Source organism: Nyctereutes procyonoides, unplaced genomic scaffold (assembly GCF_905146905.1).
Source record: "Nyctereutes procyonoides isolate TBG_1078 unplaced genomic scaffold, NYPRO_anot_genome, whole genome shotgun sequence".
Taxonomy (NCBI): domain Eukaryota; kingdom Metazoa; phylum Chordata; class Mammalia; order Carnivora; family Canidae; genus Nyctereutes; species Nyctereutes procyonoides.
The window spans coordinates 4,443,506-4,471,463 of record NW_026575024.1 but is presented as its reverse complement, the minus strand read 5'-3'; the positions used below and the strand labels follow the sequence as shown (position 1 = coordinate 4,471,463).

The 27,958-nt window shown below is 42.8% G+C and overlaps 1 protein-coding gene across 9 annotated transcripts; it reads left to right on the top strand.

The window, feature by feature from the left end:
- Nucleotides 1–31: 31 nt before the first annotated feature.
- STX16 (syntaxin 16) lies at nucleotides 32–25,779 on the top strand. 9 transcript variants are annotated; one of them, XM_055345786.1, is made up of 9 exons: nucleotides 32–285; nucleotides 8,333–8,344; nucleotides 15,185–15,292; nucleotides 15,895–16,035; nucleotides 16,974–17,139; nucleotides 18,186–18,277; nucleotides 18,838–18,981; nucleotides 20,276–20,356; nucleotides 22,732–25,779. In XM_055345786.1, exons 1-9 carry the CDS (start codon nucleotides 154–156, stop codon nucleotides 22,834–22,836), a joined length of 981 nt encoding a protein of 326 aa, XP_055201761.1. In that variant the 5' UTR covers nucleotides 32–153; the 3' UTR covers nucleotides 22,837–25,779. The 9 variants fall into 9 exon arrangements, with proteins under 9 accessions (XP_055201761.1, XP_055201767.1, XP_055201774.1 ...); XM_055345799.1 differs by having other exon boundaries at nucleotides 39–234; XM_055345821.1 differs by lacking the exon at nucleotides 8,333–8,344 and adding an exon at nucleotides 14,945–15,060 and having other exon boundaries at nucleotides 106–234.
- The last annotated feature ends 2,179 nt before the right edge of the window (nucleotides 25,780–27,958 follow it).

Here is a 27,958-nt window from a genome sequence, read left to right as displayed (position 1 = left end):
GAGGCCTCGTCCCGCGCGGCCTCTGTGCAGGGTGGGCCGGGCCGCCCCGGCCGGGCCGGGCCGGGCCGCGCCGCGCCGCCGGAAAGAAAGTGAACAAACCAGGACGCTAAGTGGGCGGGGGGCCCCTGAGCGGGGGGTCACAAAGGATGAGGCATGGCCACCAGGCGTTTAACCGACGCTTTCTTGTTGTTGCGGAATAATTCCATCCAAACCCGGCAGCTGTTAGCCGAGCAAGTGAGTAGTCACACCACCTCCAGCCCTCTGCATTCACGTAGCCTTGCTGCGGTGAGTCTCCCGGCGGCCCCCCCGACGCACGCCCGTGTGCCCTGCGGGCTGCCTGTCTGTCTGTCTGTCTGTCTCTCTCTCTCCCTCTCTGTGGAAGGAAAGAAGAGTGAGCAGCCTCAGAGGCACCGGAAGCGCAGGGTCCGGGGGCGCCCATAACCCTGGACGGGGAGCCGCCAGCGGGAGGCCCGCGCGCCGCACTTCCGCACCCCTCCCCCGCCTCCCCACCCCCACCCCCACCCCCACCCCCACCCCCACCGCGCCCGGGCCCGGCCGAGCCCGAGCCGAGCCCGTCGCCGCGCGACTGGCCGGCCGCCTCCCATTCACATATGTTTTAACACGAAGATTGGGGGTGGGGGTGGGGTGGGGGAAATGGGGGCCCTTCTGGAGCCTTTTTGTTTCTTTCCGTTGCAGCCCCCCTCCCCCACCCCCACGCTGGGCCTCACTTTGGTCCTGAGAGCTGGGGGTTGCAGGATCACAGAGCCCGGATCCTTGCAAATGAAAGACACCCTCCCAACCCCCCCCCCCCCGCTCCACCCCCAAAAGGAGGAGGCTTTGTGTGTGTGTGTGTGTGTGTGTGTGTGTGTGTGTGTGTGTGTGTTGTGTGTGGTGGTTTTTTGCTTTTTTTTTTTTTTTTTGGTTGGTGTTGTTGTTTGCCTTTTTTTTTTTTTTTAGCCTTTCCCACCCGTTTTCTTTTAATGGCCTCGCCGCCCTCCTCGGTGTGGCCGCGTTCCCTCTGAATAATTGCCTCTCTGTGTTTTTTTTTTTTGTTTTGTTTTGTTTTGTTTTGTTTTCCTGGGGGCTCGTGTTTGTGAGACCTGTAAGGTGCTAGGTTCTTCGTTTTCCATTTCCCACACAGGAAATTAAGCTTGTCCCTCCCTCCATTCGAACTTTAAAAAAAAAGAAAAGAAAAGAAAAAAAACGTGGTGTGTATGTGGAAATTAACCTTCAAAATAGCACATGTTTTTTTTTTTTTTTTTTTTTTTAATTTAATTAACCTGAACCTTTCTTTAGCGGTAGAATCTGTTCTAGGGAAGGCCTGGGAAGATGACTGAGGTGGTTTTGTTTGTTTTTTGATGAGGTCTCCTTTCCTTTACTGAGCTTCAGTTTCTTGCTCTGATAGATGAGGGGACGGGTAGGCATGGTTTATGCAAGACGATGATGAGCTTGGGAATACCTTAAATTGAAAAGTGAAGTTATGAAACTAGTTTGTAGTAGGGGGTGGGTGGGAGCTCCTTGCTGTAGAATGGCTAGGTTTGAACAGAGACAGACAGGCTTGGAGGATGAGGGAAATAAAGTCACCCCAAACCAGATTCTCAGGGATTATACTTGAAATATGCAGCTGTGGGGATCTCACACTTATTTCACCTCTTAGGAACCATATTGCCTTTTAATTTTTTTCCTTTAGGACTTTGCTAAATGCTTCAGAAAGATCATGTCATGGGTCTTGATTATTGACAGAGCGTCCGCAAAGACAGTTTTCCCTTTTTGTAAATCACAAGTGGAAAATGTCTTTGGCCGTATTGCTCCTGTAGAAAAGCTAATTTAAGCCGTGTGAACAGTTTCAGGAATAAAATCGTGTAAAGTCAGGTCCAAAAAGCATAGAAAACATGGACGGAGTGTGTTTAGATTTTTATTTACTTGAGAATTTGAAGGTTTTTTTCTGCATTTAACTGAAAGAAATGGTACTATACTAAGTGTAAGTGGACACGGGCTAATTTCAATGCTGATTTTGGGAAGAATGTTCTGAAATAAGCCTAGAATTAGAGAGTAGAAACGGAATGAATAAAACTCCTCGATGGAACTTTAGTTTTATCAAATAAGATGTCAAAATTGCATATTCCTTACATGACTTGATTTTATGCTACCTGATGTGGGGGGGGGGGAGAGCCCCACAGGACTAAAACTCGCGTTGATGTTTCTAAGGTGCCGGTTTTACTTTATTGAAAAACGTTGTTTGCTTTTAAATTTTTAATCATATAAGGTTCAAAACACCCTGAACCGTTGGGTAACATGAGACTTTTATTATTATTATTATTAATCATTAAGTCAGACAGTTTAGAAACCTGGTGTCTAAGCCGGGCAGCTTTTTAGAAGTCCATTTCTAAGTCAAACCAATTTTTTAAATGGTTTTCTAAGTTAGGCAATTAAAAAAATACATGTGTTAAGCTAAAGCAGGTAATTAAATATGGATAGCTGGAGAATATAATTTGGAAAAAAATAGATAATGTTAACAAAAGGTACAGACATGTATAGCAAACTCAGACAATTTCTTGAAAACAGATTTCTGAATCAGACTAAATATACATATCTAAGAACATTAAAAAAATATTTTTTATATGCTTTACCATTTAAAATGTTACATGCTTAGATTAGTCTATTTGAAATCTTTCTCAGATTGTAAGCAATCAGATCATGGAAAACATCCTTGTAGTCAGTTCAGAGAATCCAAAAAAATAGAATTTGCAATTAAACAAAAATGGTTTGCTTGAGTTAGAATTTAAAAAGAAAGCACACATTCATATTTTTAATTGTTTGCATTAAAAAAAAACACATGGCATGTCAGATTTTTCTGAAGCATTTAGGGGCAAAGTATTCAAACTGGCAATCTTCAGTTTGCTTACAGTTGATTCAACAGAAACTATTCTGCACACACAACACACACACAAAAGCAAACATGGCAAGACGTTAACTAAGTGGAGGGTATAATTCTTTGGACTTTTCTGGAAGTTGGGAAAGTGCTATAAACATTTTTGGGGGAAAGCCACATCTAACACAGTTTTTAAAAACTTTATCAAATAACTTATGCAGTGTTTCTCATTGCATGTCTAGCTCATAGCAGTGTTAATACTTCATTTCTGAATTGCAATTTTCAAAACCATCTAGCAAATCAAACAATATCCTAGCTATTAAATTTGAACATGAACTAGGTTTTACGTGGTACTAAGAAATTATTAATTAGACTAATGATAATTAAATTTGTTGATTTTATTAGAGATACCTACTGAAATGTTTAGTAGTCAAATGTTAAAATGCCACTTTTGTATATACTCAACCCTCCATAAATGAAACCAGTAAGGCAAAGTCTTACTGATTGTTAAGTCTGCTGAGAAACATGTGGAGAGACATTATACCATTTTACATACTTTTCTGTATGTTTGAAAATTTTTAAGTAAAAACTTTAAAAAGATACAGGTCATTAAAGGCATGAATAAAACAAGGGGAAACAATTTGTAAATATCTAAAACTTAGGTAATTAGAAAGGAAGCAACCAAATTCTAGAGTTTAACTTGATTTAAAAAATCATAACCTGAAATTTCTAATTCCTCATTAGAAAAAAAAAAAAAGCTGCAGAAGTTCATTTCAGTGTGCTTGTTACTTCACACACAACCCAAATTAAATCACATTGAACTGATATGATAGTTTTGGGGGGGAGGCTGTGGAGGTTTTGTTTTGTTTTGTTTTCAAGTTTTAAATCTGAATTTTCACAAACTTATTTAAGGAAAAGGCTTTGGAAATTGACTGTAAAGTTGATACATGTATGTACCTCACACCCCTCAAAACAAAGTACACCTAAAGCCCTGTCATTCAAGAAACTTAAACATGCCTTTCTTTTTTTCTTTTTTCTTTTTTCTTTTTCTTTTTCTTTTCTTTTCTTTTTTTCTTTTTTTTTTTTTGCATCCTAGTTTGAAGGAAAAAAACAAATTAGGTGGTGGTGATAGTGGGCTTATTTGTGTGTACCTATATATATGCATACTAAAACAGATTTGGGCAGCATTCAGGCAAATATGTCACAGCTAAGCAGGAATTGAAGGAGGATGTACAGTGACAAAACAAGCTAAGTCCGGAGGGCCAGCAGAGACCTAAAGGTCCTTGACCCAACATCCCCTCTGTGATAACCCCTCTGCCTCCCATCCTTGACCACGTTCTGTGATGCCTATAGGAAATTCCAGCAGCCATTCACCCCACCTCTTGTGCTACCAAAAAAAGGATTCGCCGGTATGAATCCCCAACCCTGTACCTTGTATCCTGTGGTCCTACCTCTCGTTCAGGCCCTCAGGGTCTCTGACACGGGAAGCCTCTTCCCTCTTCTGCATGATAACCCTGCAGCCTTCGCGTTGCCGACAGCTTTCTCTGGCTCAGCAGTCCCCGGCTCAGACAGCCTGGTTAAGTTTCTTGTGAAACAGCCTGTGAATGAAATCTAGTGTTTCTGTCTGCTTTTTCAAGTTGAGCACCCGGAGCTGAGCAAAATTCTACTTAATTGTGCTTTTGCTTGTATTGATACTAGTAAAACTAATTGTTAGACTGGGGTTTGATTTTTTTTTTTTTTTTTTTTTTTAAGATGTGGAACAATATGCAGTGGTTGGCATTTCTCATTGTGTTTGGGCCTCAGTGTTGGATTCCTCCATCACCGTTGTACCTCAGGGCAGGTGTGAAATAAAGAGCACTGGACTCAAAGTCTGGGAATTTAGGGGTACGTCCTGCTCTGCGGCTGACCCATAACGTGTCTGTAGGCATGGTTTTTAATCCTGACATCTTTTGCCTTATTTTTAAGTTGAGGAGTTTGAGTTAGGTGATTTCTCTTCCAATGCACTATTTCTCCTGACCCAGGCACACAGCCCCAGCTTTAATTTCAAAAGGAGAACTGGTCAACAACATCGCTGTGCCCCGTTAGCCCAGTGTCACGCAGAAATCCTGGGAAGCAGCTTCAGTACTTTGCAGAAATAACTTTGACATTGTTTCAGCCAAGTGCAGGTTTTAAGACACCACCTCATTCAAGCAGTTATAGGCAGCTTGGCTTTAAGAAACCGAAATGAATTTACAAAGTAAAATAATCATCCCAAAAAATGTGTAGAGTCTGACATGAATAAAAAGTAGTTGAGTTGCTGTTCGGATCTGATGAGGTGCTGTCGGACGTGTGATTGCCTTTGATCTGGAATGGATCTAATAGAGGGATTGGGGCGACTTGTTTAGTGTTTACCGCTTGATCTATCCTCTGCTTTAAAATAATGCATAATCTATAAATGGAAGCTAGAGTTAATTGGTCTTAGATTAGTTTGAAACTAGCACATTATTTTTAATAAAACATGGTGTGTTTTAGGGGGAAAAAAGATACTAAGGATTAACTAAGGTGGTAAGAACCCCGAAGTCCTTCTTCAGTCAGGAATGTAGTATTAGCCAAGTTTTACTGAGTGCTCACCATGTGCCTGGCACTGAGCCGTGGGTGCAGGGGCCCTTTCCACGTGCAGCCTCATTTCATCCTCACATAGGTGCTGTTGTTTTCCTCGTGATGCAGATGAGGGAACTAAGGTTTGCAGGAGTCAGGGAGCTTACCCAGTGTCACCTGCCTGGTGGCCCTGGCCCCAGAGCCCTGTGCTAACCCACTGGGCCACAGTAGTGTTGACTTCCTTTCCAGAACTGGTGGTACAGGTCCTGCAAAATGGAAGGACCCATTGTTTAAATCTTGGGTGTGTGTGTGTGTGTGTGTGTTTTTTTCCTTCTTACATGAGGTTAGCATCTTCTATATGTCAGTTTGCAACCATACAGAGTCTGTTTTTACCAGCATATTGAAGGTTCTAGTCCATACTGAGTCTGCTGGAAAATTCATTCTCTGTCTTTAGAATCCAAGTATGAAATCATTGTATATTTCTCTTTAGATCCATTTGCTTTCCTGCCTCTAAAGATTCCCTTTGAGCAGTGAGGCTTACTTGAGAATAAGGGTACTTTGTTGGATAAAAGTGAAGCAAACTTTGATTTGGGCAGTCACGGAAATAAAGTAAATAGCACTATAGCATAGACCTGTGCTTCCAACTCCGTTTGCTTAACTTTCCCAGACTTCCTGAGTAAACACAGATGGGTTTCCACTTACTTTTCAGTTTTATGTAGAAAGTTCTTGAGACTATAAATTCCACATGCTGCTTGGAGTTTTCAATATTTGCTTGATTATATGCCATGGGCAGGTCAGAAACCTAGATTTAGACATTATAAAGATTTAGAAGGTGATGATGTATAGTAAGGTGTTTTCACTTGGCTGTATTTTGGTTTTTCCTGATGGTAATTCTAAATGTTTTAATTTAGGTCTTGACAGAATTTTCTGGTAATTTGGTGGCTGGGGGAGTTTTAAAGCCCTTCTATTTTTAAGTAGCAAAATGGGGTGGGGGGAGCTCTTTGAAAAGATGACCTTCTGAATTTAATTCCCAATGTGGTATGGTAGTAGGTGCCTATGGCTAGTAGTTCCCAGAATTGTTAATACATTAGAGATGCTGGAAGGTGGGGTGGAAGGAGGCCTGAACACCTGGGTCTGTCCTCATCTCAGCCATTAAGCCCTGGGACTTTAGGGACATGGATTTATACATTCTGAAGCTTAGTTTTCTTATTTGCAACAGAAGGAGCTTTATCTAGCCCGTGATTCTGATTCCACCTCTTATCAACTAATAATTGTAGAAACCAAAAGATCAGGGTGTGTGCTTGGTTAATAATCTAGGAGGACAGGCTCCTGTGTAGCAGAGATCTCCACCGTGGTTTGCAGTAATACTTTGTTCAAAGATTAGATGCCCAGGAGCTCCTGCACAACAGGCAGATGGATAGGCAGATACCGGAGTTAGGGGTTTTGTCCTGTGCCTTGTTTTATTAACAAAAATATTTTAGTGCTTTCTTGATGAAAAATGTTAAGCTTTTAAAAAATAAAAACATTTTCTTTTTTTCTTTTTAAAGTAAAAGGTAATTAAATCAGATTTCCATTTGACACTATCTACTCTATTAAAATCTTCTAGTACTACTATTAGGGCAGGGTGTGTATATAAATATAATTCTCTTTGCTCTCAGCAAATTGTGGAAGGAATGAAGAGGACTTTCAGCTTTCTATAGTATCAGCTAATTGAATTTTTACATGGAGGAATATTGCTCAATGACACTTTTTATTACTGTCATTGTTTAATAGTATTTTGGCCCTGATAGACCAGTTTCATTTGCACTATTAATTTTTAAATTAAGGAAGTTACGTTTTTTAATTTTCTAAATGTACTGCTAAGCATAAAAAAACCCACACAGTTTATTATTGAAATTTACCACTAATTATTTCACTGATCAATACTGTAGAAGAGAAAAAAAGACCTAGTTGTTTAGATTATCTATCATTAGTAAATATCTGTTCAGAGGATAGAGTTCCATGTTGATTTGAAAAAGAACCTTTAGTTTTAAATTGAAACTTAATCCTCTGGCTGCCGGTGCTTCTTCCTTCCTACCCCCCTTAAAAAAAAAATCTCCTAATCTTTTTGTTTTGTTTGTTTTGTTTACTGGCTTTTCTAATAGCTTTATAAATAACTATGTGCTTTCTAGACTAATAATAATACATGGCAAGCAAATGGGAAGAGTTTTTCTTTTCTTTTACCACCTGTGTCTCTCTCCGGGGAAGAATGGTTTCTCGGCTTGCTTATTACCACGGATAAAGCCGTGTCTGCGGGATTGAATTTGTGGAGACCTTACATGTGTGGTCACTCAAATATTATCTGAATACAGCCATAGACGATTCTTGTGGGTTGTTCATTTTCTAATTTTGCTGCATTTGCAGGGTTGATTTGCATGCTAAAATATACACTTATCTGACATAGTAAAACAGCATTTTAGCTTTGCTCCCTTATTTTTATCTTCCTAAGGGAAATTTAGAATACTGTGTGTGATATTTTATATTTATGAAACAGATTAGCATTATATTTTAGTGAAACTAAAGCTAGTGTATTTTATTTGCTTTGCTGTATTTTTACAATTGTTTATTGTTTGTTTCCTATCTCATTCACCGAAATAACAATCACAGTAAATAAAAAAAGTAAATGTATATTGATGTAGCTTTTTTTTTTTTTAAAGGAACAATCAAAAGGGGGAGATTTTTTAAATGCTTTGGTTAGTAGATCTTTATTTTTAGTCAACTTCAGAGTTGTTTAAGATCAAAATATTTTCTCAACTGACCATACCTTATCTGTCTGTCCCATCCTTCTCTTCTCTTTGCTATCCCTAACTGGATGGGACTGATGGGAACAACATCTCTCTTCAGGAGCTGGATGAGGTATTGTGTTTTGAATATTTTTGTATGTTAATAAAATTATGTCTGTTTTTTCTGAAGTCTTTGGTCATATACAGAATGCTAACAGAGCTTAAATGTATTTTAGCATTTATTTTGATTACTTATAATTGTTGTGCTTAACAGTTTAATCCTCAGGATTTATTTAATATGCTTTCACACCAGGTAAATTGGTGGTTTAGAGGAGGGTTTAAGGAACTATTATTATTTACTGCTCTTAGGAAAGGGTCTCAACCTTGGCAACAGTAATGGTTGAGCCTTTTCTTGAACTTCCAAAAAGCCAGATTGTTTTTTGGATTATGTGTGCAACTCATGTGGAGTGCAAAAGGACACGATGTCTAGGGAGAGCCTAAAGGAAGGAGGGCTCAGAACCCCTGGACCTGCTAAGGAGGCTTCACGGCCCCTGGGTTTGGGGTGCAGCCAGTGACCCACTGTGCATGCTGACGGAACTTGGCATTGCGGGGTCCACTTTCTGCGCCCTTCCCGCAGAACACTTTTGGCCTTTTCCTGACTTATTAAGAGTTCACCGAGAAGATGGAGAGGGTGCATACTCCTAGCACTTTACGCTAGGAGCACTAATGAAAGGGTTGAGGAAAAAGGAGACTGAACTGTGGCTGTCCGTTTCGTGTCTCCATTACCTATTTCAGCCGTGAAGGGGTAAAAATATTTTTCCAGAGGATAGGCTTTTTAATAAGAGTGATGGTGGGGGATGATTTTTGGCTATGTTTTAATTTAGAAGTGTAACCAGTGAGGTGTGGGATTAGGGTGACTGTCTTCAAAACCAGTGAGGCTCCTAACTAGATTAAGATCTACCTGTAAGCTCTAAAATCTTTTTTAACTACTTGATAATAGCAATAGACAGGGACCAACTTGAATATCCTTCATCGGGAACTAGTTAAATAAATGAGGTAGCGTCTTGATTGTCCGTCCTTCTTACAGAACATGGCCTGTCCCTGTGGGCTTCAGCAGACTCAGCTCCCAGACCCATCACTAAGTGCCAAGGAGCCTGGTGCCAGATAGTGTGCACGTGTGATTCCCACTCTTTCTGTTTTTGATTTTGAGAAGAACTCACACTGATGCTTGTATGTACTTAGAAGATTTCTGAAGAGATACAATAAACAATTAACAGTGGACATCTTCCAGGAATGGTGTGGGATGGAGGGGAAACTTCCTGTCTATTACTTGCCCTTTTCTTAGGTTAGATATCTATTTTTTTTATCTATGTGTGTGTATTACTTTTGTTATTAAAAAAACAAGTAGGATTTAAAAACAGCTACTCTTAAATGGGTAGCTCATTGAGCCAGGTACCATGGGCTCCCTGCCAGCACCCAGCCTGAGCCTGGGCCCTTGGGCCCTGGAGGGAGAAGAAACCACTGCAGCACATAGTGAAGTGAAGCATCTCTGGAGCACAGCACATAGGATGCATGTGGGTCTTATAGAATAGGTATTATCTCTTCCTGAACAGTTGGGAGATGCAGGGCTTGTGGCCCCCAAAAAAGAAGTGTGTGATGAGGAGCACATCTAGCTATGTTACTTAGGGCTCTGTCCTTGGAGCCCATTTCCAGTCTTTCCTACTTCTTCACAAATTGAGCACCCACTGTAGGAATCAGCAGGCCCTTCTGCTTTTCTTCTTCTTAGCTTCTGAGTGTTTAAGGGGGGTCCCTACATTCTGTCACTAGAGACCCTACATGGAAAGCCAGTTTCCCACACACAACTCACATGCTGTTGGAATTCTCTGGATTCAAAGTCCAGTCACTGTTTTGGGTACCCATGGCCACCTCATCCTCTTGAGCACTTCGCTTGGCCCTTCATGTCCTTTATCCAGAGCCATTATATCTTGAAGTATAGCTTCTAGAACTGTACATGATAATGTATCTTATTTACTTCATTCCACTTGTTTATTGTTTGTTGACTCAGCTAATAATTGTATATTTATAATTATTAAGTTCCCAGGTGCTGAGTTAGGAGCTGGGAATGTTTGGGAATGGTATCCAGAGCCTTGCTTCACCAGAGCTGCAGTGGGGCTTCAAATCAGTGCCCTCTGGGGACACTGAGAATGACCCTCCAGCGCTGGGCATGAGTTAGATGGAAGCCCACCTCTTTGTAGTTGAGACCTGAGCAGACTTTCCTGACTGCATCCCTTGGGTCTCCCAGAGTAAAGCCATCTGGTAGCATCCTGCAGTGTGTCCACGTTAGATCATCATTCTACTCAAATCAACTTGAAAATCTGCACCCTGGGGATACTACTCTTTGTTTTCCAGAAGTACCAAGTGAGGTGTCCCTAAGGAGGAAGCTCACTCACCATTTACTCTCTTATCCAGAGAAGAATCTGCCCCTCGCCTTTGCTCCTGCTCTGATCTGCTTCCCTTCCTATAACAAAGTCATCTCCCAAGCTGTTGGGTTTTTTAAGTTCATAATAGGACATAATAAAAAATTACAAGAAGTAAATGTCAAGCTCTCAAACCAAATAGCCTGGGCAGGGCGAAGTGATACAGTGGGGAAACAGGACATAGGCTGGGCCCGCTGGTTTCTTGCTCAGAAAGTCTATTGCTGGGGAGCTGTGGGCGGCAAGGGGGGGGGTGCTCAGTGTCCATATTTGCACAATATGTTCAGAGGACAATCCCCTCTGAAGACTGGTTGAAGGGAAGGGCAGTACCGACAGCACAGCCCATCATTGCCCCTACGGATTTTTTTTTAAGGGTGTGTGTAATAACTGAGAAAAAAGGAAAATCAGTGCAATAGCAACATTTATATCTGTCTGGATGATATGATTCTCTGATTTTTTTATTTCTCTATTTTTTGTACATTTAAAAAAGTATCTATTTTGAACATTTATTGTTTCATAACCAGAAAAAGTAATCACTATTTTAAAAACTATCACAGATTTTTAAAAGCACAATGTAGTGCTGACATCTCTTGATTCTCTTTTATCCATGTGCTTATTTACTCCTTCAAAAAACTGAGATTTTGTAAGCCTAATTGTCTATTAGCAGAGTCCTCGAGCCGTCCAAGCCCCATGAGTTATGCCCGTGACCTGACTTCATCATACGCGCTCCTAGAGTCTCACGTGGAAGCGTGAGTGGCCAGGCTATGATTTTCAGCATCCTTTCTGGACTTCTTAAATGTTATTGCCACAAACAGTCCAGAATTGTTAGTATTGTTTCTTGTTACCAATGCATTATGGTTGAACTTAGATTATTTTTTTTTAGATGTGGGGTTGGGGTGGCAGGGAGTGTGTCTGACTATGCTAATCTCAACAGAGGCTTTGCCATGTCCTTAATCTTACAGGACACTAAATCAGCCTTCTCGTAAAGGCAGGGTTTTCTAAGAGTAGAAGGGCTCTATATTTGGAGCAGCCAGATTTATAAGGGTATGTAAGTGTGCACGTTCCTTCCATAGATCAACAACTTGTCCATACTGTCTGGTGCTCTTTAAAGGGACAAATGTCAACATCTAAAGTGGACCAAGGGCAAAAGATAACTTCAGTGAGACTAGCAAGAAGCCTTTGGGTGTGCTGTGTTGGTCTTCGGTTGCAATTTCCCTGCGCTAGTGAATCAAGGTTAGGGTCGCACACCCTTGTAGCTCTAGGAGGACACAGCCACAAATCAGAGACAAGAATTCTGAAATTCTTACTTTTCATACGTACAATTTCTGTTTAATTTTAAAAATATGGAAAGATTTTTTTACTGCAGAAGCAGAAGTTCATTTGAGAAAAGCTTTAAAGACACCAGTATCCTATATTCAGAGAGGGGATAAGCCGAAATTCAGCAAGGAGAAGTAAAGAGAGTTAAAAATTTGGCTTTTTCTTTTTTAAAGCCTGTATTGACTAGAATGGTAGTTTGAAAAATGATGTGTCCTGGGTCTTTAAAAAATAGGAAAACATGTTTTTAAATGTGAAGTGAGGTTTTAGAAACTGAAAGAGTGATTATTTTGCACTTAAAATACGTATTTTTACTGTTCATATTCCTATTTCAAATAATTGACATTTATCTTCAATTATGTTTACCTTCTCAAAACGGTGTTTTTTTTTTTTAATTTTAAATTCATACTGGTAAAATAAATGACACGTTTCATTTGAGTACTGCTGAATTTCTTTTTCCTGATGAGCTGTGGCTATACACTGTATTAAAAAGGGGACAACTTTTCCTATATTTCAAGTTGGCAGTCCCAAAAAATCTTATCTTATTGGCAAAACCCTGATACAGTGTACGGGGTTGCTAGGGCCAGCTTCGTGTGCTGCCATCTGTCCCCTTCGGGTAGGGGTCTGTTCATCAACAGGCTTCCTTAGAACATTTAAAGAGAGTGTTTGCCCCAGTTTTAATTTACATGCATTTTTGGGGGCAGCACAACTCTTACGTAAAATTCAGTACTACTTAAAAAGGTGAATCTGCTTCAAGTGACTTTTCATGTGTGATTGACATTTCTCATTTGTTTCAGATAAATTGATACTAATTACTATCTAGATAAATTTGTTTAAATATCACCTCTATATCATTTTTAGTTTAATGTATTTGTATAAACAGTAAAAACGGTACAAAACGAGATTGTGAATTTAAAAGCCGTAAACAAAACAAATTATTACTCTATTGAAAATGATAGAATAATACAATGTAGCAGATTCAATAATAAGCTGGCGTCGTTGGAAGTACCGTGACCCATGAAGAGGTACCTTAGCAATTTTGGGTTTTGCTTGGTATAAACAGCTGGAGGTTGAGGTTTAAGTTCTGCTCCAGTAGGCCCACAGCTCTGTGTCCAGCACCTGCTGTGCAGCTGGCAGATGCTGGGATTGGCTTTTTTGGTTTGTCTCTCCTGTTTTGGTCACTGTGCCTTGCACAGAGTTGCATATCTTTTGGTGACTTTGGAGGAATAAGTGGCCCTGCTTCTCACTGTCTGTCCCTGCTCTGTGTAGGATGAGGTCTGAACCTCACCGCCACACCCGTGGATGGTCAGCGAGGGAAGGTGCTTTTTGTTGATGCACATGCGCTTACTGGGAGCCTGACCTGTAGTCCTTGGAACTGCTGGTGCGGAGAGGGTCTGAGGACTGTGTTTCCTGGTGGTGTTTCGTTCTGAAGACTTGTCCTGATTTGTTTTCTTAGCAAATTGCAGTTATATTTCACAGGCCTGACAAAGTGATGGGCAGCTTGTGGAGTAGATGGGGCTTCTGGAGTCAGCCGACCCGGTTTTAATCTGTCACATAATAGCTTTGTGACCTTGGGCAAGCTACTTAACTTTTCTGAGTTTCAGTTTCCTCATTTATAGATTGAAATAATAGTTCCTAGCTCACTTAGTTTCTATGAGGATTAAAACAATAAAAAGAATCAAAGATCCCTATTAGTGAACTCTTGAAAACAAACAGGGTGGCCGTGGTTGAGAATTACCGCTTCATGGACTCAGAGCCCCAGATCGTGCAGGTTGGATGACACACCATTTGTTTACGACCTGAAATGACACTGTGGTCCTGCAGGGTCCACGCGGCGGCGGAATGCTTGTGACTTAATCACGACTCACAGACGCTCTGGGAGTAGTTATTGAGGATTCTGGTCCCTTCAGTGTGGTCATTGCACGCGGGGTGATCCATGAACACACAGAATGCCCTAAGCCCATGGGGGCAGAACTGGGCGAGGGGGTGGGGGCCTTGGGGGGGGCGCAGATGCAAGATTTGCTTGTAGTTTGCTTGTAGGAATCTTGCTATAAACTGTTGAGGATTTAGGGCTTATTACTTGAAGAATTCTTTTAATGTAGATTTTTCCTTATGTTCTATTTTTTTCCCTTTATCTGTGGATTTTTAAATTTTGTCTTGTTCCTTAATTAGAAAAGCAAACGTGTATTTGCTGAATGAATGAAAAAATAAATTTAGATAAATGCAAGGGGGGGGAGAAAAGCAATATAAATTCTTTATCCATTTTTACACTATGATTTAGAAAATTTACAAAGTATTACCTGTACAAGACTTTTATATACTGTTTTCCATTATTTTTTTTTATCATGATTTGGATCTTTGGAAACTGGCAATTATAAATTCTGAGCTCCGGAGGGCACCTCAAGATTCTTTCAACCTGTTCACTGCCTCCAGGCAAGAGAACAGCTTAACCAAGCCAGACCCACGATCTCCCTCCCCATCTTCAGGACTTTCTAAGGCAGTGTCTTATACAGGGAAAATCAACGAGAGCTCTCGGTATCATTGCAAAGTAAGTGAGAACGTTGCCGGTGGACATTGAGCCGAAGAAAGGAAGCGACAGTCAGGATTGCATTGAGGTTTTTCAGGATTGCTTTTGCCAAATGGTGGGTAATTTGCTAATCGTTTTAGGCAGTTCTTTCACACATTTTAACACATGGTTAATGATCTTGTGACCAAGATAACTGGATCAGCCCCATTTCCAAAATAAGCTAAATGTGTGTAAGTGAACCTTGCTCCTATTGAACATTTTGTGTGAGTTCCATTTGTAGCCCAGTATTTTTTTTTTTAACTTGTATCTGATCTCATTAATTGTTGAGGTTCATGCCATCCTGTCAAATGTAGTACTAGTACTAAGAGGTCTTTCTGTTAAGGATCTTTTGTTGATTCTTTTTATTACATTTCTATAGCCAGATCAAGTCAAATTCATGTTCACAAGTATGTCCAAGAAAATTAAGAACTGGTGCATGAAAAGATAGGAAAACAGTCCCAAATCCTAGCAGTATCAGAGCAAGCTTATGATCAGGCAAGTGCACTTACTCCTCCATTTCTTTGTCTTCTTAGGGAGCGAGATTTAAGAGGGTATAAGAGTATGCATATGAAAATGGAATATGAATAATTTTTTTTAATGTCCCTTTATTTCTCTGTAGCTTGCTGATGACCGTATGGCTCTGGTATCAGGCATTAGCTTAGATCCAGAAGCAGCAATTGGTGTGACAAAACGGTCACCTCCTAAATGGGTGGATGGAGTGGATGAAGTAAGTTGAATTAGTTTCATATTTATTTCTTTTCTTTTTTTTTTTAATTTTTATTTATTCATGATAGTCACACACACAGAGAGAGAGAGAGAGAGAGGCAGAGACACAGGCAGAGGGAGAAGCAGGCTCCATGCACCGGGAGCCCGACGTGGGACTCGATCCCGGGTCTCCAGGATCGCGCCCTGGGCCAAAGGCAGGCGCCAAACCGCTGCGCCACCCAGGGATCCCCTCGTACTTTATTTCTTTAAGTAATTATGACGCCAACATTTGTTAAGATATCTGCCATAAAAACTGATTTGGCTACACTTGAATGCATGTCCCTAGAAATATTTTCCTTTAGGTTTATTTAGTTCACCCACCACAAGAAAGAAAGGGGGATGTTTTGTTAGTGACCTTGGCATTAGTAGTAACTACCTGGATTATAGAGAGAAACTGGAACTGTATAATGAGGCATGGTACTGGACTTGAAAGTTGCTCACACATCAGCTACCCTACAAGTTGACTGAAGCCTGAACTCTGTACTTGAGTGTAGCTTAATTGTCTAGGAGGTAGACAGATGCCTGGCAGGCGTCAGAGGAGTCCTGGTGATTTCATTTGTTTAGATACAGTACGATGTTGGCCGAATTAAACTGAAGATGAAGGAATTAGCCAGCCTTCATGACCAGCATTTAAACAGACCCACCCTGGATGACAGCAGTGAGCAGGAGCATGCCATTGAAATAACCACCCAAGAGATTACTCAGGTGAGGATGAAAATGGGTCCCCAGGTTGGAAGGGGCATTTCCCAACCTTCTTATGACCCCCTCAAAAGGCATCACGAGGTATAGACTGTAAAACAGATCACACGCCCATTTCCCAGAGCTGCACTTCCCAACCTGAGGTTCACAAAGGGACAGGAGGACCTGAGCTCCCCCAGGTATCAGCATGGTCTTAGAGGAATGGAGACTGTTTTCTCAGCTGTTGATAGTTACCACCGTGAATGGACTAACTTCTATTGTACACTAGTGCTTAAAAATTATTCATCTTAAAAAATGGTCCTCATAATTGGAAAAGATTGGGAGCTGTTGCCCTAGGCTTGAGTATATTAGTATCCTCGAGAAACTCAGTACCTTAGAAAAATTCCTTGTAAAGTGTTAAATTTGAGTAATTTTAAATTATATGACTAGCGTGTAAACTTTAGTGTGTACATTTTTTATTTGTCTTCGTCTCCTGATGCTGGTCATCGCTGAAGGGGTGATGTGCTGTAGGAAAGCCCTGGGTGTTGCAATGTTTGAATTCCAGCTCTTAGCAGGGTAACAACACCGTGGTTCTCATTTAAGCCCTCTGACTCTGGTGTTCTTGTCTATAAAATGGGAACAATAATATTAATACCTGCCCCAGGGTAGTGATAGGGATTAAATGAGAAGGTTGCAATAATAGAGCAACACATGGTGATGGAGCCTGAGAATGTGTGCACAGTGCCCCAGCACACAGTGCACAAGCACACAGCGTTTGTTCACATCCCGATCAGTCTTTCTGTGCATATAAGTGAGGCCTCAGATCACTTTGATCTGGTCACCTTTCTCGAGGCTCATCCGTGTGAACAGAGCATTTGATGTCTCTCAGACTCGTGAGTGCAGACACACTAGCACTCAGGGTCTCCCTTCACGGCTCGCTGGGAGCCGTGTGCTTCCTCTCCCAGCTCTTTCACAGGTGCCAGCGTGCGGTGCAGGCTCTGCCCAGCCGGGCCCGCAGGGCCTGCTCCGAGCAGGAGGAGCGGCTCCTTCGCAACGTGGTGGCCTCCCTGGCGCAAGCTCTGCAGGAGCTGTCCACCAGCTTCCGGCGCGCACAGTCGGGCTACCTCAAACGTGAGTGTCACCAGGCTGATTTCAGGGATTTTGAGTCATGAAAGTTTCAGCACTAGGATCATGGGCCACTTTCTGTTTTCATCCTTCCTTTTTGCTGCTAGTTCTCCGTTTCTTCCTGTTCCCTCGTCCTTAACCCCTTGAGCACATTCACACCTTCCATGGCAACTGGCAGCTGGCCCCGCCCCCCGCCCCCATGGACGGAGGCTGAGGACTGGGGTTGCAATAGTTCACACACAACAAAGCACAACGTACTCTGTGTCGAGCTTCAAGAATTTGAAAATCATTCTAGCACATTTATAAAACCTGGAGCTTTCCAGATGTTGGGTTGGGGGAAGCTGCTAACAAATAAGTAAAATAAGTTGTAATCACATGAAAGCTTTATATTTGCATAACAACTGAAGTATTTGAATGCCTGAAAACCTTTTTGGGAGTAGAGCCACTTGCTGCTTTGGCACAAGTGATTTCAGGGTACCTTTTCTTCAGAGGCCGTTCTGGCCACATCTGTATTCGAATTACCTCATAAATTGGGTTTTCCTTTATTGCCATTGTAATCAATAATATCCCCACACACTCCAAAAAAATTTAATAATAATTGCCCCTCCCTCTGACAACTGGCATATTTGTATTTTAATTTTATTACTTCTAAAATTCGATTAGGGTCATTTGGAATTGTTACTAAAGATGCTTCTAGAAAGAAATATTGATTTAAAAAATGTTTTGTAGCAGCAGTTAGATTAAATATTTCTGCCTCTCTTAGAGATTCTCAGATTGTTTTAAGTGTCATTTTGTCACTCACTTGGCATCGAGTGAATAGTACACATTTATAGTGTGATTTTGTCTGGAATAACCCCCAATGCTTGCATATTGTTATATGTTTATAATCCTTTACTCTTCCCCCCACCTCTGTTGGAGATAGGCTTCCTGTAAAGCTAAGAATATCTCCATTTTGACTGTTGAGTTTTACTCTAGATTTCCCCTTTTTAATGGTGGAAAAGTAACCAGGATGGTTTACATATTCAAGTAAAGTGAATTCCTATCTATGATAGGCATGAAGAATCGAGAGGAAAGATCCCAGCATTTTTTTGATACATCAGTACCACTAATGGATGATGGAGACGATAATACTCTTTATGATCGGGTACGTGAAGGGGCTGCAAGGTTGACTGCTGTACATTTGCGCTCCGTTCTGTTCCTTCTCTTCATAGACCTGTAACTTCTGTGCAATGCAAATGGGTCAGCACTGCTTGACTTGTACATCCATCAAGTAGTTTTTGCAGCAGGTGGAAGAACAGTCATGGGGGCCATACTGTTTCTTCCTTTCTATAGGCTACAAGGAGGCCTTGTAATCTGCCTTTCAGAACCTTCGGGAAAGCAGTCTGCACACCCCTCATTGGGAAGAACCCAGAGAAGCGCAAGGCTATCCCTGGTGGTTTTGCTACTCAGCCCTTGTGTAGCTGCAGACATGGGTTCTCTTCGTGTCCCCTGCTTTGGCCACTAGTACTTTAGGTCCTGCTTGTTTTAGGAATTTGGATCTTTCCCGTTAGGGAAAAATAAGTGCTTATGTGTTGTGTTTATGTGCTTTATAGAAGTATTTTCAGAATTCATTCTTTAAATGATACCTACAGCGGTACACCATACCTTTCTGGAGGTGGGAGAAGAGAATCTGACACACAAATCCTGTACTTTTTGTTTTGCTAGGGTTTTACAGATGACCAGTTAGTGCTGGTGGAGCAGAACACTCTGATGGTGGAGGAGAGGGAGCGGGAAATTCGCCAGATCGTGCAGTCCATTTCTGACCTGAATGAAATATTTAGAGACTTAGGAGCAATGATTGTGGAGCAGGTACGTGGTTTACCTTCCTCATCGTTGAGTATTCCTGCCATGACATCTGGTCCTTCTTGAGACTTTTGATTCCGTATTCCTGTCAGGAAACAAAATCTGACCCTCCTGCCCTTCCACATATGTATGTATGTATGTTGTACATGCTCACACTTTTGTGTGTACATGCACTCACAAATATGTGTATATTTTCTCCGCACAGAGATCTGTATATGCAAATTATACGCATATACCAATGTCATTCCCTATAAAACTATTGATAACCTTTTATTTTTTAAGTAAAAAATAGGTATCAGTAGAAGATCTCAGATTCTTTGCCCATACACCAAGGATGCTCATGGGACCGCCCTACTTCGGAGGTCTGGTGGGTTCTGCCCCCACTCAGCAATGATTCTGGCAATAGATAAGGTTTCCCTGCTAATTTTGGCAGGTTATTGTGTAAGGGCAACTGGAACCACTAGCTTTCAAGTAGAATTAAATTGTTTGTTCACTGTTACAATCTGATTAGGGTATTTTATTATCTTGCCAGCAGGGATTTGGGTCCTGATCCCCCTGCAACCAGCTGCACAATGGAGTGTTGAGGCCATGGAAGATCTAGTTACAGTAATTACTCCCACGGTTCCCAAGGAACTGCTCTTGCTATCTCTTGTGATACAGTGTGTTCCATTAAGAGCCCTGTTCTTCCACATAGCCTGGTGTTCCCTTCTCTCTGTTTGAACCGACAGATTAAACAATTAAAAACAAAATTCTCCTTGAGGCAAACGTGTAATTTTACATGGTGGATTGGAGCTCACTGTCTTTGCTCTGACCCATGGAAACCTGTGTTGACGTTTATAGACAGGATAGTCTATTTCCAGGCCTAATCATAACCGGGTCTAGCTTAACCAGCTCTCTCTGCTTACTTGAATCCAAGTATTTAAGCGGCAAATGGGCACAGAAGCCAGCCTTTCGCCTCTCAGAGCCTATTTCCACTGAACCGTATATTTTTTTAAAGCCCCAGTAAGTCTGAATGTGGCATATCTTAGAGTGGCTAAATCCAAAAAAGAAACCTCAATTTGTCAGTATTTCTTTCTCATGAGTTATACTTTATTGTGACTAACACAGCGCTCTGCCATTGAGTGCCTAATATTGCTTGATGATGGATTCCAGAGCTTTCCGTGTGTACCTTTACAGCAGCAGTTAAGTAAAACAGATAATCCTGTGGATAATGATGTCTGCAATTTGCATATCTCAGTTTTGAAATTCCACGTTTCCAGTTGCGGTTGTTGATCGTCTGTAACTGTCATTTATCACCCAGGGTACAGTCCTTGATAGAATTGACTATAATGTTGAGCAGTCCTGTATCAAAACTGAAGATGGCTTGAAACAGCTTCACAAGGTAATGTACGTGTCCAGGTGTCCAGGGTCATTTTAGTCAGAGCTGATCACGTGGGTTGTTGGCCATTGTACTGTGGGGAGTGGTTCGAGGTACACCTCGCACTTCGACTTGAAGTTGTCGAGAACTCCTTTCTGTGACGATAGATTATAAAAGATTTGGGCATTTCTTTCTTTTGGCAAGTCTTTGATTCTTTGAATCATCTTGCTTTAGGGAATCAAGGGAATGGGCACCTGCTAGGTGTGTGTTGAACGTTCTGTGTGCTTGTTGCTGCTGACTCAGGTCTCTTGCTGTGACACCTTTCTGATGAATTGCTGGTGGAGGATCATTCTGGAGCAGATAAAAATCTCATTTTCCCTTTTAATTACTGCAGTATATCTGTGTGCTACCTTGAGAAAAGAATAGTTTGTTGAAGTGAGAGTAGCTCTCTTACTCTTTGCTAATAAGGTAGCTATTTCCGGAATATCTTTCATGATATTTGTTAAAAATAAACGGGAAGCGTCTTAGAATCTTGTCATCAGTGATGAGAAACATACATATGCTGCCAAGTGGATCTCGTATATAATTGGGTGCATGTTTTCTTTAAAAGGAATGCTAATACATCACAAGTAAAATAAATTCTGTCCATTTTCTTGTATCTTTGAGACCCTGTGATATTTGTAGCCATATAATGAACATTTTTTCAGTCCACTAATGTACTGCTCTGTCGCTTTTCTGAAGCTGGTTGCCCTCTGAGGCAGCGGCGGCCCCGTCTGAGAATGGTGTCAGGTTTACAGAAAGTGAGTCCTACCGAGGTCAGACCAGAAACCCTTCGCTTTCTCTTCCGTGTGCTCACTGCCGCAGCAGGGTGGGAATAAGACTCTAACGCACGATGGAAAGAAAAGGCCTGCCTCTGGTAGGCAGAGGGCTTTTTAAGCATTTAGATTCATTTTGCTGCCGAGCCTTGTGTATGAAAACAGTTATAACTAACTTGAGTTTTCCACTCTATAATATCCAGTTTCTGATATGCTGTTGAATTATGCATTGGTTTTGAAGTTTCTTAAATAAAAACTAGTGAAACATGTTTTGTAATAAAGCACAGATAAAGGGCAAAGCTTTCTCCGCAGGAGTGTACAAATCTAGTGGGAACTAAAAATTTTGTTTTAGGTTCTACTTTATAAATCATTTTGAGAGGCTCTAAAGTATATCATTTAGTATTGGTTTCCCTGGTGTTCTGGGTTCCTTATTAGAAACGTAAGCATGCTCCGTCTTATCTCTCAAGTCACATTGCTGTCAGTGGCATGGCTGGCCGTTTCCTTGGCAGTCACCTCATCGAAGGAAGATTGAGCCTTGGGAGTGGCTTCACGCAGGCCAGATTCTCCAGACAGGTTAACCTGTCCATCCTGATGTTTCCTCCTGGCTGATGAGTGGCTCCCAGTGGGTGTAGTTCTTAGGTAACAGAACTACCAGTCAGGAGGTTGGTGGGGAAACATGGAAGTAAAGCAGAAGAGATTGGATTTTCTTAGCAGATGTTTCCATCCAGCTGTCTCCTTCATGTCCTTCCCTGGGAAAGGGCCCCGCCTGGGGAAGGACAGGGCATGCTGTCCCTAGGTATGGTTAGCGACACCCGCAGAACCTCCTCCTTGTCCACGCTCCTTTCTCTGGTCAGTTCCCAGGAACCCAGGTAGGGCATTTTTGCATTTGTGCACAAGAGGCATGGTGTAACTAAGGGTTTACCCCAGCCCGGGGCATCCAGGCTGAAGTTTGCAGGGGAGGACTTCGAGGATGCTGAGCGCTGGAAGCAGAAACACAGCAAGAGGTTATCTCAGGGCGGTTCTTTCTGCACTTGAGAGCCATGGGGCACACTCTTCCCATTGCTATTTCAAAGGGAGGAGTGTGTTCTTATTTCCAAAATCGGGAGGCAGAACACGGCCCCCTGCGGACCCACCAGTTCTACACGCGCTGGCTGGGGTAACCTTAGCCAGTATTTTGACGTCACCATGAAGGAGGTGTACGTTCATCCAAAGAACTGTGTCCAGAGACGGGAGGCTTTCGTTGAAAGAAGGCTTCCTCCCAGTCAGTGGAAGTAGGAGAAGCGGGGCCACGTGGCCAATCCTTGGACTCCTCCTGCCAGCCTTTGTCTTAAGAGTGGATTCCAGCACCCTCCCCCCCTTGCATTAGTGCATCTGGGGTAAATAGGTGGCTCCAGGGTCATGGAAGTTGTCCGCTGTGTTGATTAAATTTGCTTGAATTGGTAGAAGGGATTATAATGATGTGACGTAGCCCATAGTAGAGATGCCAGTGACACAGACAGACTGCAAGCCCAGAACTGGAAACAAGCGAGGCTTGATTTTGGATTTTTGGGAAAATGACGGCCTTTCCCCCCCCTCTCTCTGTAGGCAGAGCAGTATCAAAAGAAGAATCGGAAGATGCTTGTGATTTTAATATTATTTGTCCTCATCGTTGTCCTCATTGTTGTCCTCATCGGCGTGAAGTCTCACTAGGCGTCCGTGGGGCTGCGTGTGCCGCCTGCTTGGACTCCCAGCACGAGGGGCTCGGCCGCCCTGCGGACACAGCAGAGGCGCGGGCCGTGGACCGCGCAGGGGCAGCGAGCACTGGCCTGGACTCCTCGCAGTCGTGCTCAAGCAGAGGGAACAGGCTTCTGGTTTTCCTTCATGGTCAAGAATTTAAGGACCTTTGCTACTGCTGCAGAATAGAGATTGAGCTCTGTCATCTGTTATAATATATATTTTTTTTAGAAAGAGAAAATGAGTTGAATGTTTACAGGCACGCCACAAGCTGGTCGATACTGTATGTGCATATGCTATTTTTTTAGCCGTCATGTCTGAGCAGCATGTTAAAATAATTTTTGGAAACATTTTTTTAAAAACCATGTGGTTTTTAAAAAATTTGGTACCAAAAATTTATGAGTGGAGGCAAAAATGCCTCTTCATCTTTCTCTGTATATTTTCCAGTTGAAAACAAACTGAGAAGTCCTTTAAGAATTTATAATCCGTTCCCCATTAACTTAATTTAGCTTTTCCATCACTGTTAATGATCAGAGTAACAAAGTGTGAAAAATAAGAAACCATCATTGATGTTAATTAACACATTTAGATGGGCCAGTTAAAACAGCTTCATAAGTTTAAATTAATTGTAAATGGACTATTCCTCATCTAGAATTTGTGCCCTGCGTTTTCTACTGTAAACCAAAAGGGGTTACTCACAAAACCACCTAAATTTAAAAGTTGGTGATTTGAACCAACCTCACATGAAAATGGAAGATTGGCAGTGTCATGAAAGTCACCAGAATCAGCCAGTGTGTCCCTGTACTCGTCCCCAGCCGTCCTTGCTCAATCCATTACTTATATACTAACCACATAATGGCCTGTTCAAACCAGACACCATTTAATGAACTGTGAATTTACACAGAGGCCATTCTAAATGGGTCACCCCATTTAGGATTAGTGGATCTCAAATTATTAACCAAACATCACTCCATTTCAAAGTAAAATATTCCACCAGTGGTATGATTTATCGGCTCTTCCACTGCTACTTAACATGCCCCGAAAGTAGGCATGTTCCTGCAGATTCTGAAAATCTTGATTAGGAAATCCCTCATTTGCGTGAGCATGAATCAGATCGCCAAAGTAGTCCTTTGCCGTTTACTTACCTATTATCAATATGGTGCTCAAATGTATTCCTGGAATTGTAGAATGATGTGTAAGGTGATGGTAACTCTGAAAGCTGAAGTTGTTCATGTTCTATTTGGTCTTGAGATAACGGTATCTTTTTAATGGTCTTTGTATAATTTTTGATGGCTTTTCCATTGTTGTTTGCCTCTCCTAAAAACGTTTAAGAAGAGCATGACCTCATTAAATGTGCTATGTTTTATTTGGATCAATCACATAAAATGTCTCTTTAGAATTGACTTTGAAGTTGTTTCCAGAAACTTAAACTCAAGTCCAGAGGTTCAAGTCATCCAAACAGATCATGGTCTCAATACCCAAACCCACGCTCCAGCCTTCCCTTTCCAAGTTGTTTGCGACTTCAGGCCCCCACTGATTTCTCATTACTGATGTGGCTGTGGAATGATCTAAGGGTGTCCCTGGCATTTCGGGAAATCGCATGGTATTCCCTGACAAACAATTATTTATTAGGGAGAAAGAAAGGTCAGGAAAACAAATCCACCACCTCCCTGATCACCCCTGAAATGTGGGGCTTCTACAGATCTTGAGAATAGCTCTAGGGATTGTCTGCTCACAGCAGATTCTAATCCAGTGGCAGAGTCGAGGCGACCCCCGAGACCAGCGCTCCGAGGAACGGGGCCTGAGGATCAGGGGTCTTCCCTCCCTGACAGTCTGCAGTGGTGGTGCTGGATTATTGGTAAAGCTTTTAAGATGCTCAGTCTTCCCTTGAAGGAAGGTGACCTTTTAAGAAAGGATCACCAAAAAAAAAAAAAAAATTCACCGTTTATTTATATTTATTTTCAGTTGATAGGGGGTGATAGGGGTTGGTTTCTGCACCCCCCAACCCATCTGGGTAAAATAATAGATCTAAATAGGAGTGGTTTTAAGAATCTCGAATGGTGTGAAGCCAGTGCAGTGCCAGTGAAAGCCCCAGCTGTCTGCTGCCATTCCCTTGTCCCAAGGCGGGAAGCAGCCCCAGAGCCTGTGCGAAACACTGTATTTTTCTTTTGAGCCTTTACTTAGGGAAAGATCAACAGCCTTGGAGGAAGTAAGAGAAAATTGGTAATGGAGTCCTAGTACCCTTGGGGTCATTCTTCCCGGCTGAAGGCGATGGGGGCTCCTTTTCCTGCCGACAGCCATTGTCTGTGGGAAGGCCAAGCCATCCCTCTCTGTTGGGCTCCGGGGTGGGGGTGGGGGGGGGGTCCCTCCCCTCTCCTGGGATGCAACCAGAGAAGAGGGCCAGCAGGGAGAGCTCCTTCTGGGCAGCTCTGGGCTCAGCCACCGAGCACCTGCTCCCTTTGGTGTCCTGGGGTGGCTCCTCGGATGGGACTGGGGACGAGAGAAGTAAATGTTTACTGTCAGGTCTCCAAAGCTCCTGATCTTTCCCTAGGTCGTAACTGAAATCTACTGTCTCTTGTATTAATTTGGGGGTGGGGGTGCTGGCTTTGCCATGGGCGTGAAGCAGTGTATGTCTCTAATTTAACGGATTTACCGCTTTCTCTGCTAATTGAGAGAGCATTATTTATTTGTTTTGACACAAGTGCTTTCAGTGTTTTATCCTAGCTAATGGCTTCTTAAAGGTAATAAAACCCTTCCAACCTAATTGGTCAGATAAGACTTTTTTTCTTGTGTGCTTAAATAAAGCAATTAGTGAAGCGCTTCTATCCAAAATGACTTTTTTTTTGTCCTTTTTTAAAACTAATTTACTGTTACTGGAAACTTTTTGTACAATAAAGCAATCATGCGGATTAAAGAACATCCTGCAATCCTAGTATTAATTTTAACGATGGGGCTCGTGTTTTCTTCAAATGCATCTGTGTTACGGGAGGGCCTGGTCCATTCTATGATCGTTTGGGCCCATGACTATTTGTTTTGTGTCTGAGGCCTTGCCTCAGTGTCTGAAAGTCCATCCATCTGCATAATGGATGCTCGCAGAGGGACCAATCTGTCTGCTATCCAGTATACAAAAGGGAAACTGCCTAAAAGGCAGACAGTTATTTTTCTTATGAAAATGTATGCTTCATATACATACCAAGAAACATTTGGAGATCTTCCAATAAAATTTAGTCTGTGTGCCTTGCTGAGAAGTCATAGCCAGGCTCCGGGAGACTTGAATATCTAAGTGACTTTGCATGTTCCCTGTTCTATTACACTGAAAACCTCGGGGATGGTATTGGCCAGCTGAAGTCAGAGCCAGGACTGTGTTTCCCCTTGACTGTCCCTGTGTCTCGGCTCCTCCTCAAAGGCCGGGGTGCGTCTTTGTCACCCAAGCGTTACCTTTCACATCATCCAGGCGTGATGAGGTCTGTCTTTGTGTAGTTAAACACCAGAGTCTACTACATGGGAGCGGGCTTTTCCCAGGAGTCACCTTGGCAAGCCAGGCATTTCGTCCTGAGATGCTCCTGTTGCTTAGAGCAATTAATTACCTCCAGTCCTCCAGTGCCTGTTGATGAACCACATAAAGGGAGCAACCTTCTCTGGTTGTGCTCTCACCTTGGTTTTTGGCCAGAAATTCTATCTCCTCAACTTGTTCAAAAGCCGCTGGCTCTGTCCAAGCATCAAACCCACCTCTCAAAGGATAGACGTTCACCGGAGGCTTCAAGAACATTCTGCCCAGCAATAGCATTGAAGAAAGCCCCCACCCCTGATGGGATGATGGGACGGTCGTGTAAGTGGCAACGTGTGTGAATGGCCTGTGGGCTCTGCAGGGGGTGTGTGTGCCTCCTGTGTGGTCAGCTCATGGGTCGTGTTTCCAGCTGAATTTTGGGTGGCACCGCAGGCGTGTGCAGGTGCCGCCAGCCACGTTGGCCGGGGAGCGGAGCGCTACGGAGGCTCGGTCCTGGCCCTCGGGTGCGACCTGCCCAGAGGCACAGGAGCGTGGGCCACCTCGCTCCTTTTGAAGGCCCACGCCGATGTAGGAGGACGGCTGGGTGTAGATTTGCCCGCTAAGTCTAGCACCCCTCCTCCAAGAGCTCTGATCGTCGCCCCAAATTTGAGCGACCTAGCATTCTCGCTGGTCTCTCGTCGCCATGGCAAAATGACTTGCCAGCCTGGCGTAATGTATCGGTCAGCTTAGTAGGAGAGAGCGTTATCCTTTTTTTTTAAAAAAATTTTTTTTTATTATTTATTTATGATAGTCATACAGAGAGAGAGAGAGAGGCAGAGACACAGGCAGAGGGAGAAGCAGGCTCCATGCACCGGGAGCCCGACGTGGGATTCGATCCTGGGTCTCCAGGATCGCGCCCTGGGCCAAAGGCAGGCGCCAAACCACTGCGCCACCCAGGGATCCCAGAGAGCGTTATCCTAACACGCTGCTTAAGTTTGCTCTTCGGGCTCCCTCATCCCCGTGAAAACCCGTGGGGGCCCGGTGGAGAGGCCTGGGGAGCGGCTTCACAGACAGGTGTTTGATAGGCAGGTGCAGGCAGGACAGCACAGCACCAGGTAGGCAAACTCTTGGCTGCCGTTGAAACGGAGCGGCGTGTGTCCGTATAAACGTGGGCTTGGAACTGAATATCTCGGTGTGTGTGAGCTCTCAGAACTTCCCCTGATTTTCTCTCTCCAGATTCCCTTGACCATCCAGATGCCACCTCTGACCCTGTTGCCTGATGTTTCCATTTAGTTTTGTTTTGAAATTGAGGGAAATGGGTATTCGGGTGAGCCCATGTGCACACTGGGTGGGCGTGCCGAGAGACTTCCAGCTCGTCTGAAGGCGTTCCAGACTTGGGACTCGGAGTTAGACCGTGGGCGTCAGCCTTGTCCCCAGCTGCACACCACCCTCGACCTCCTTCTACCGGTCTCCGGCCAGGCCTTCTTACCAACAAAGGGACATTCCATGGAGTCAAATGGCAGAGACTTGTGCACAATTATCTGGTCAATTGAGGCAAAAGAAAATAATCATTTGTCCAATTGTCCAAATTAGCTCTCTGGACTGTCCTGA

Coding starts and splice junctions, on each gene's coding strand:
- STX16 (XM_055345786.1), top strand. CDS start 154: ATGGCCACCAGGCGTTTAACCGACGCTTTCTTGTTGTTGCGGAATAAT. Junction 18,982..20,275: donor GAGCAATGATTGTGGAGCAG/GTACGTGGTTTA, acceptor TTTATCACCCAG/GGTACAGTCCTTGATAGAAT. Junction 20,357..22,731: donor GCTTGAAACAGCTTCACAAG/GTAATGTACGTG, acceptor CTCTCTCTGTAG/GCAGAGCAGTATCAAAAGAA.